The sequence below is a fragment of the Nuphar pumila genome, chromosome 6 (assembly GCF_984573655.1).
Source record: "Nuphar pumila chromosome 6, dmNupPumi1.hap1.1, whole genome shotgun sequence".
Classification (NCBI taxonomy): domain Eukaryota; kingdom Viridiplantae; phylum Streptophyta; class Magnoliopsida; order Nymphaeales; family Nymphaeaceae; genus Nuphar; species Nuphar pumila.
The window spans coordinates 101534418-101545281 of NC_143254.1; the positions used below are offsets into that span (position 1 = coordinate 101534418).

Sequence of the window (10864 nt, forward strand, 5' to 3'; positions counted from 1 at the left end):
GGTTTATAGAAATAAACTTTTGAATCATCCAATTACAATGTATAAGAAAGATCTTTTAAGGGATAAAAAATCAATGCATAAAAAATCACATTTCTTGATCCGATTAGGATGATCATTCCTAGCAAATGAACCACACTAAATGCATCAACACTAAATGCATCAAGGTTAGATTTACAAAAAAACCTATGAAAATCTTGATTCATACCAACAAACATATTTGATTGGTAAACATATTTCAGTTGTACTATATATATTCAATGCTTAAAAATCATGTTTTCTATAAAAAAAAACATGATCCAAGTGTCATCTCCTGGCAAATCGACCATGGCCAACACATTTTCATGGTCAGATTTGCGAAAAACAACCCGAAAACATGCCGTAGTTGTTCATATATATAGTGGTAGCGGCATAATTCTTAGGTGTGCAGCTACCTACAGGATCACGCTGGTTGTCTATCATAGGGCATGATGGAAGGTTAGCGCAAAAAAGCACTTTTAACACTTTTAGTGGTGTTTTTTTTACTACCGCTAAAGGTTCCAACATAAATTGGGGTCTTTAGGGTGATAAAAAAATTGTCACTAAAGGTCCCAGGTTCCATTAGGGCCTTTAGTGACAAATTTTTGACCGCCACTGAAGGCCTCAATTTTTGAGGGGACCTTTACCGATGGTCAAAAACCACCATTAAAGGAGCAAAAATGTGCAAATAGTTCATTTTTTCACATTTTTTTGTTGCCGTTCATCATGCCATCATGCCCTGTGATTGACAACCAGTGTAACGGTACACCACTCACTATATATATGCTTATCTAACGTTAAACTAATTATGTTTAACATTAGTTACATTCAACCATATTAAAATGCATTTACAAGAATAGTAATTTTTAAAAATATATGGTTACTTTTTTAGTCATTATAGGTCTTTTTAAACTTAAAAGTAAATTAAAAGTTATCATACCTTTTCCAACAAATAACTTTATAAATCTACCAAAGTTACCTTTTTGACCTCCAAAAGTAATTATGCATTTTAAAAAATGTCATTCTTTTATGGTGTTTTAGTAATTTTAATAAGGTTGAATCAATCTTATGTTAAATAATATTAGTTTAATATTAGATAAACCATATACATAGACACTTGATTTACATATATCTAAACTCAAAATACGAAATCTAACCCTTGAATCATGTTTACCGTGTTCTATTTACTATTTCATGTGTTAAAGTTGACTGAAATTTTAAGATTTATATTATTTTTAAACCATCCTTATTTTCATCAATTATGAGCAGTGCCTCAAAAATAAGATCTTATGATAATAAATAAACCATGCTAAACACATTTGTACAGTTAGATCTACCATTTAATAGCTAAATCCATACAAACAAGAGTGTAAATCACAGTATGGTATCATAGTCCTGAACCACCTTATATTTTCTCATATATATATATATATATATATATATATATATATATATATATATATATATATATATATATATATATAGTATCTCACAAGGACTCCCCTCATCTGGTAAGGGAAACTTGTGAATATCAAAGTTGATGAGAGGTTACAAGCTCAAATCCCATAGGTAGCATCCCTTGCCACAAGGTCAAAGCTGAAAGCTGGGTGTACTCGTTGGTGGGCAAGTAGGATATAAAGGGCTTTACAAACAGAAAGCAAACCAATTTATAGTCGATATGGGAGGCTTTTCCCTTGAATTATCAAATATATAGTTTAATAGTACATTTCTTCCATTTTTTCTTACATATATTTTCCTTTGGCTTTGTTGCTTCGTATCCAATCCCTCACGTGGGCATGTATTTTTTTGAGGTAAATAAAGAGGCCTTATGAGGAGTCTTTAGACAGTCGGATCATTTTCTTTCGTATTAAGGGCACATTTGAAAGTGAGAAGATGGTAGGAAGAGAGCAATTAGAAAAAAATGGAAATTTTTTCAACCGTTCACAACGAGAAAAAAAAAATGAAAAGAAAGTTTTTCTAAAAAGTTTGATTTTTGATAGAAAAAATTCCTTCACCTGAGGAGGCCGTTCACCCACAACACACACCTCATTCCATGGGGTTGCCATAAGAATAGCTTCCTCACATTACCTGGAAATAAATCCAGACAAATCAACCTATAACCCAGGAGGCAAGATTCAAGAATCCAAGATATATATGAAAACAGGAAAGAATTGAAGACCAGTGACACGGCTATAAATGAAATACAACTGAATATTGATGAAAGCAGCTCAAAGGATCCAAAGGTTCGATCACTAACAAGATTGAAGGATGAGCAGCTAAATCAATCTAGGAAAAATATGCGATAATGGTTCTATACCATGATACCATATGGTGGTACACAAAAGGTGGCCAAGAAATGGTATAAAACATATTTCAGTCAACTTTAACACCTGAAAACGGTAAATAGAACATGTTAAACAAGATCCAAATGTTAGATTTTGCATTTGGAGCCTAGATCCATGTAAATCAAGTGTGAATCACCATAAGTTAAGGTGGAAAGATACCCATCATAGAAACACCCTATCAATCTATGACAAAGCATCCGTAAATGGTCTTCAATCCTAGCCTATTCCTTTAAAGTTCAACTTTCCTGTTGCATTCACAAATGCCCCAATATTTAGCAACTTTACTCGACATAACAATGATCGTACATGCTCCATGTAAATATCATGATTTATGAATTCTCTGTTTGTGAGCCTTGCATTGGATGGAAACATTGCTTTAATGAAGACTAGGCATCTCTGCAATATTAAAACATAAACTGACAACTGAAAATTACAGTGGAGACATGAAGCAGGCCTCATATGAAGACAGATAACTCTATCACAGTAAGACCCAATTCATGTAATAAATTTTATGACTTCACCTAGCATAAATAGGATGACTGAAGTAGTGATGTGATGCCATCTATTGTACGGTCTCCACTGCAAGTGATACGTTCAGTTTCATCTCACAAACTTTATCACTTTGCCTGATGTACATCAAATGACCGCAAATCCATGCCATATTTTCTCTTTATAATACTAATTTTCTAGCAAATAGTAGCCATGCTAGTTCAAAATTTTGCTAGTCATCAATTCACACTTGTCAGTGCAACACACAAAGTCCAGTCACATAGACATAAGCTTCGGTCCATTGTCAGGCATCCCCATCCCAGCAGCTAACTCTGCATCCAGTTGGGTATGTGGTGCAGGTCCCATCATTTGCTTTACCCTGCTATGAGCAACTGTAAGAACTCTATACAACTCCACAATAAAATCATCAAAAGCTTTCTCAAAGAGTTGTGATACCATTATGATATATTACAGCTCATTAAGAGATGTTGTCAAGCAGCACATTTTGAGCTTACAACACTCATTTAAAAGAACACTATTGCAGATATTGAAAAGCTTGGCAAGGTCTGTCTTATCAGGTGCAAGAATGCAGCTTAATGACTCTTAACATGTGAGACTATTAAACAATGTTGCAACAGGCAAGTTTATATAAATGTGAAAATAAAAATCAAGTGCAGTACAAAAACAATACTTGCAACGAAGTGTACATGGTTCAAACATATACAAGCATGTATTATAGTAGCTGGGAGCAGCGATACACCGGGAACGTTAGAGCTTCTAAGCCATAATGACTTTTCAAAGGGAACATGTAAAAAAATGAATAAAGCGTGTGACTTTAATATTCTAATGTGAGTATAATTGGTGTACACAGAAGTGCATGTAAGACAAAGGTGCCTATGCCCTATAGTGGAATTGGCTGGTCAAAACCAAGACCATTTGAACATTTTGTGTAAGAAGCGGAATTTATTCCTACATGATCATTGATACTTTCATATCCAATAATAATATAGCAAAACAAGAGTGTCATTTCAAAATCAAAACCAACAAGGCAAAAAAGAACCACAAGTGCAAACGTATGGACATACATATACCAACAATATTCTTTAATCTGGCAAATTATATACCTGAAGTTTTTCTAAGGTGGATACAAACACCAGTATAAATATCAGCAACTAGGTTCGATGTAAAACACACATTCGGTCACTCAAACATACCTCAGTCTGGGCTAAGACCGCCAAAATTGTTATATTTTTCCCTTTTTCTCACAATAAATTCAAGCAAGGAGATTGGGGAGATCACACCTGGTTATGCAGCCTTAAAAGCTTTCACCTGGCTCTAAGGCTTCTTACCTCATTATGGTGCATGGCGGTCATGTGCACATCGATGTCATGATATATTTTTCTCTTTTTGAAGAGTACCCCACATTCTAAGGGCATGTTTGGAAGAGAGAAAAACTCTTATAAGAAAAGAAAGTTTTGCCTGAGACTTTTTTATGAGTTCTCCAAAAGAAAGTTTTTTGCTTGTTTGTGTAGCATGAGAAAAACGGGCTGGAAACAAAAGAGAATTTTTTTTGCTTGTTTGTTTGTGCATGGAAAAATTTTCTCATGCTACATAGAAAGCTGGTTATTTGACAGTTGGGGCTCAGTAACAACAACTGAACAAAACAATTGGTAGACACTTCAGACATCTTAACAAAGAATTCTCCCTCACTGATTCAGGATAAATCTATCATAATTCAAAAAACAAAAATCATCTTATCCCAATTTGCCATTGTATTCCTGCAGTTATTTTTCATTCAAGCCATACAATTGCTAATACTCGATTATTTTTCATCAACATTAACTACAAGAGTTTATAAACAGCTTAAAGCATAAATTAGGGTTTCAGTATGGTTTTTGTGAATCTTCCATCAAGAATTAGTATGCAAAACATACAATCAGAACAAGAGTGACTAAATTCACCAATTCAAGCAATTGAGACCGAAAAAACAAACAAGAAGAAGCTGAAAATAGGGCCTTTCAACTAATGTGCATGCCATTCATCTAGAATTAACACCGAAGAAACAAATCTCAAATAAGAGCAAGCACAAATACCCATTCAAGCAGCTCTAGAGAAAAGAGAAAAAGAAATCCAAACAAAAATAGGATATGATTAGGGTTATCGCTAAATGCATGCATATGTCATCAACAAACCACACCAAAAACAACAAATTCGGACGATAATCCAAGACAAGAAGAGCAATAAGATTCAAGGCTTTCAGATCTGTGAGCAAGGACCCTTCATTGAGGATTCATCCGAAAAGAAACGATTTGAGGGATCAAAGAGAGGGTACCTCCACGGGTGGACAGGGATGAATTTTGGAGAGTGATTCTGGACGGGGAAGCAAGGAAGCACCGGGCTCAAGTCCGGACGGGGATCAAGGAGGGAGACGAGACAATGATGGTGGTGGTAAGGGGGCCAGCAGGGGAAGTCACGAAGTGGGTGTTGATGGTGAAGGTGAGGGCGAAGGCACAGGGGAGGAAGACAATGATGGTGGTGGTGAGGAAGACGATGATGGTGGTGGTGAGGAAGACGATGATGGTAGTGGTGACGAAGACGAAGACGATGGTGCGAGGTGAGAGAGGGGGGATAAGAAACACTCCTCAACCACCCCATCCCCCCTTGGAGGAGTGTTTCCTATCAAAATATGTACCTTTTTCAAAATGTTTCTCATAGAAACATTTTCTCTCATTTGGAAAGCTCGAAAAAACCGTACGGTTTTCCAATTCCGGTTCACTTTTCCTACATGTTTCCCACTTCCAAACGTGCCCTAAGTGATTCTTAGCTTCCGAAAACCTTTCCTCTCTTCTCTCCCACATTTTAAAGCCCTTTTATAAGTTTTCCCCTTAAGGTAAAAACCTCAACAGTTATCATAACTAGGTTTTTGCCTTTATGGGCCCCCCATTCGCCCAAAATGAGTCTGTAGGCCCTGTCACACATTTTCCAAGAGAGAAAACATGAGACAGGCTCCTAGTTACCAATTTTATGAAAATAAAATCAAATAAGTATTTTCTCATATTTTTCAAGGACACGACCACTCCCGACTAAATTTCAGAAACCAGATTGAGATTTTGACAAGTAAAATAAACCTTGGGGCTATTTAGGAGCATTTAAAATTCAAAATATGACTTTGGCAATTTAACTCAAAGTTTAAAAATATTTTTAGAATAATTTGGACCCCTTTTTTCTAAAAACACTATGAAGTATGAACGTATTTTTGAAAATCTACCAATAAATCAAGGATATTTTGATCACTATGTTTGAAATTTCATGAAAACCACACACTCCTAGAATGAATGTGGGATAGAGCATAAGTCCAGTTTTAGGCATGTTTCCTAGCAATTTTCACAATTTTCAAATCAAATTTTCTTGGAACATTTTTAGTATTTAACATAAAAACTTTTATATAAACTTTTTCTAAAAAAAATTAAGCCACTGACAATCAAACACACTAAATTCTAGACCTCGTCTCATAAATAAACCAATTTGAATTGAATCACCCAAACCAGATCTAAACTGGACCTAATTTGGACTTGGATCAAGTTTAGATCATAGCCCATTAAATTTATCTTCTCAAACATATCTCAAGAGAAACATATCCACCCCTGAGGAAGCATATCTCATGTCCTTTCCTCACTGTACATTCCTTTCATAGATGTAAAAAACCTGCTTTTTGTGGGACCCACTAATGTGATGATTTTCCCATGTAAGTTGAAACAAATGTCTAGAATAGTTTCATATGAAAATATTTTCATACGACTTTAAAATCATACAAAAATCAAGTCACCAACAAAAGGACTTTTACTCTATCCTATGGAGTGTTGTGGCAGTCAATTGGTTGAGTTGAAAGCGACATACAATGCCTCAGTCTAGTGTGAAGATTCAACATTGAGTCATGGTGGCCATGATAGCAAAAGTTCCACTTAGTCAAACACTTACTAGCCACTCTTCATCAATTGACAATTGTTTATGCAACTACAGAGACAAATGGCTGATGATTTTTAACCATATGTAAAAGTAGGACCCTAGCCTGCAAAACCATATACCAGGAGAAGCTTAGAGAGATTGATGAAAAGTGCTCCATTACCCATCATTACGTCCATCTCTTCTAGTAGAAGTGAAAACAGTCAAATGTGAACAGTAAAGTTAAACATCAAGTGAGTACCTTGTTCACATGTTTTAATCGGTAAGCTTCACACGCCACATGGATACTGCATTTTATTCACGTATTATATCATCATATATATTATTTGTAATGGGAAACTTCACCAAAATGGTTGCCCCCTCTATCCAGTCATATCCATGTGAGCTGGTTTAAAATTATGGCTTGCCTCCTATGAAACATTTAACGTGAACCAACATTGTAAAAAGTGTACCATAATAACTATTTAAAACATAAGAATCAAAATATGCATTTGGGATTATTACCACAAAAAAGAAGCTTATAATTAATAACCAACTGCAAAAGAAAAGCCTGAAGAACAAATTTAAGTCTTGGCATTCGGAACACCCAAACGGAAAGGGTATTATGTATTTAGTTTTTTAAATATACTAAAGAAAGTTTACTTCTTCCAAAATTTTGACATGTAAATCTCTAGCATCTCGTTTCTGACTTTATTCCTAGCTTCTTCATATGCTTGAGAATATCCACCAACTTCACATTTCTAATGATGATTATGATTTTTGGTGCTTGTTTCACCCTTCTCCTCATTTCTTGCAAACTAACTATCAACCTCAATGCGTGATGGCTTGAAAGTGTTCAATATAGATATAGCTTCTTACATCAATGTCTTCACTTGTCCCTTTTTAAACTTGTAGAGTTAGCCTCCTCATGCATGAACAAAGTCTTACAATGGTAGAATTATGAGAAAATTGCTAAAATCTTCAATCTTTGAAAAGTTGAAAAAACTAGAGTAAAGATAAGAAGCCCTCTTTTGTTGTTTTTATTATGAAAAAAGGGTTGGTCCTCTTTTGCCCTTAAAATTGTAGATTTGGATGCTTCAAACACAAATCTAACCTCCTAAAAGTTGGATTAAGGTAAATCCTTGAAGATCTTGCACAAATAAGGCCTCCAAAGGGTTAGAGTAGAGCAAAATCTGAAAACCCCTAAGTTTTGGGGTGTGGAAAACCCTAGAGATATATATTGGGGTGATATATCAGGTTTCAAATATGAAAAGTGGGGATAAAATGATTCCTTTTATTTTTTTAAATTTTGGCCAGACATGACTAGGGAAAGGGGAAAAAAATCAGGAGAGAGGCAATTTGTGCAATACATGTTATATCACATGATACATAGTGATGTGATGCAAGATTAGTAGTCAAAACAGCTAGGCAGAGCCCAGGCATTGTCCCCCACTATGTGCTTGATGACACATAGTGGAGTGCCTAGGCATTGCCTAGACCCACAAGAAAAAATAATTATTTAAAATAAAAAATAAAAAATAAGAAAGAACAAAAAAACTTAATTATTTTTAAAAATAAGAAAGAACAAAAAAACTTAAATATTTAAAAATACACAAACAAGACATGACTATAATGTTTTAAACATCATAAAAAGCAAATACAAAATGCCAACCTTAGTCCCCCCCCCCCAAACCCAGGATCTAGCCTAGACACCTAGGCTCTCCTAGGCAGTAGGCTTAAGTCTCGGTCGCCTAAATGGCATAGCCAAGCACCCAGGTGGGATTTCAACTACTAAGGGTGCAAATAAACATATTATGTAAATATATGATTTATCATATCCGATATATTGTATTGCATCTTATGGTACACTATGATATTTACAACATAATGCAAACATTAACTGAAAATGATCTCCAACTATAACAACCCCAATCTCTTAGTTGTCACACCACGGCAAATGTACCAATACATCCAATGCAATTTCTCTTCTTCCCTTGCACCAATACTTTCCAGCCTCCATCTAGCATACAAATACAACTTCTAGAACAGACACCATACAAATTCACCTAAGTATCTCTAAGTTCTTTGTTGCAGACTGCTAACAATCAGTAAATTGATCAAATGGAAAAAAGTGGCCTGCTTTAGACCTTACCAGCAAAAGCATGTAGACGATCCACCTTCAAAAGAATGATTGTGACGGGAGCACGGTAATCTAGATACTAAAGCTCAATATGAGAAATGCAAGAAAACTTGATATCAGCCATGACTTTGTGCATAATAGCATTACTCAAAATTCCTAGCTTTCTGATGCAAATCTTGTCTAATTTATAATGATGTAGTTTTCTCTTTTTTTTAGGATCATTTTCTATAGCAACAAAAAAAAAAAAAGAAAGAAGTAAAGAAAAGAAACCAATTAATACATCCAGTACCAACAGAAACGATTGCAGCTGTAGCGCTAATTCACAAGAGATCTACAAACACGACATGAAAATTGAAAATGAGGCAGCAAGCAGAAACACATACCGTTTCTTGTGTCGTTTGGTTCGAAAGTGTTCGTCTCTCACGGATGAATTGGCAAAATATCGGCTGATTTTTTCCATCGATCAAAAACAAAATCAAAGGGGGAAACGATTAAGAAACATAAAATTAACATTCTGCGCGAACGGGAAAGGAAGCAACAACAGCAGCAGCAATGACAGAAAGAAGAGAAGAGGAGAAAAAGGAACGGTCTCGTCCTCACTCGCAATGGAGGCAGTAGAATTGGCCCATCCCAGGTAGATCTTCGTCCAGAGGCAAAGGCGCAGGATTCTCCGCTCCTTCTTCACCTGTCTTCTTAACTTCTTCGTAGACGGCATCATCGCGTGCAAACGACGGTTAAGTCAAACGGCAAACAAAAGCACAAACGAAGAATAAAGCATAAAACTGAGAGAGAGAGAGAGAACGCGTCCTTCCGCCAGAAAGGATATCTTTGATGAGGAACTTTGCACGACGAGCTGATTTATGAGAGAACCTCCTCTTCCTCACCTTCCTGTGAGGACACTTCCCTCCCATCTTCCCCTTCCTTTTCTTCTTCTTCTTCTTTTCTGCTTCACCTGAGCGAAGCGATCAATCGATCAACCCACCGTTTGATGGAGAAGGAAGTACAAAAAGAAGAGACAGAAACCCTAAAAACCCACACAGAACCCTAAAACGAGTTCCAGTTCCTGCCACCCAAACAGGACTTTTTCATTCACAGGTGGCTGCATGAGAATTTGGGTCTTCACTTTTAAATGTTACACCTCGCTACTCATGCTTCCAAATAGCTTACGAGGCTCATCTAAAAGGACAACACGTGAACATTGCGGAATTAGAATAGAATCACGCCCTCTCGGTTCGCTCGAGTGGCAGTTGGCTTTGAGAGAAAGTGCTGACCCCCTTCGTCCCATATTCGACTCTCATCGGGTGTTTAGGTGCTTTCCTTCAAGGAGAAGGGTAGATGGGGTTACATAACGTGGCAGGATCCTCTCATCGGGTGTTTAGAGTGTGCTTAGGACAGTTGGAAGTCAGCCAACTTCAAATACCAAGAATTTTAAATTTCGATGCCTCTAGTAAAAGAAGAGGCATTTACAACTACTTGAATCATAAGGATTCTGGTGGGTATTTAAATTTTCAATTGTTCAAAATTTTCAACCGATTTATCTCAGTAAATCTTATATTTATCTATTTTACTTTATTATTAATGGCAATGATGGTGCAGTTAAGAGAGGCTAACAACTACGGGTGGGCAATGGGTCGACCCGGCCTGGTTCATCCAGTCCGGCTCATAAATTGATGGGCTGGGCCAACAGCTGGCTTCAGGCTGGCCCCGTTTTGGGAAAACCTTAACCCACAGCTCGCCTGTCATACCCATGAGCCTAATCAAGTCAGGTTGGGCTTATTATATTATGTATATTTATTATCTATAAAATATATATTATGTTATATGTACATTATTGGTAAATATTAACTACTAATGAAGGTACATAAATAATAAAAATCACTTTTATCTTGAAATTTTTTCAAATTTTCTTAGATCAAATGTTACGGATGTGATC

General features: G+C 36.1%; 1 protein-coding gene across 1 annotated transcript; it reads right to left on the reverse strand.

Moving 5' to 3' along the window:
- Positions 1–2755: 2755 nt before the first annotated feature.
- On the reverse strand, positions 2756–9923 carry LOC149835431 (uncharacterized). The gene is made up of 4 exons (XM_090008512.1): positions 9758–9923; positions 9532–9652; positions 9315–9377; positions 2756–3228 (listed from the first exon to the last, which is right to left on the reverse strand). The coding sequence occupies exons 1-4, from the start codon at positions 9840–9842 to the stop codon at positions 3126–3128; spliced, it is 372 nt and encodes a 123-aa protein (XP_089864638.1). The 5' UTR covers positions 9843–9923; the 3' UTR covers positions 2756–3125.
- Positions 9924–10864: the final 941 nt, after the last annotated feature.

What these genes read in the sequence shown, in the direction of transcription:
- LOC149835431 (XM_090008512.1), bottom strand. Translation starts at nt 9,842, where the DNA reads ATGGGAGGGAAGTGTCCTCACAGGAAGGTGAGGAAGAGGAGGTTCTCT. An exon ending in TGCAAAGTTCCTCATCAAAG is followed by an intron (nt 9,653 to 9,757) that starts ATATCCTTTCTG and finishes CGTCGTTTGCAC; the next exon opens with GCGATGATGCCGTCTACGAA. An exon ending in ACCAAACGACACAAGAAACG is followed by an intron (nt 3,229 to 9,314) that starts GTATGTGTTTCT and finishes TGCTCATAGCAG; the next exon opens with GGTAAAGCAAATGATGGGAC.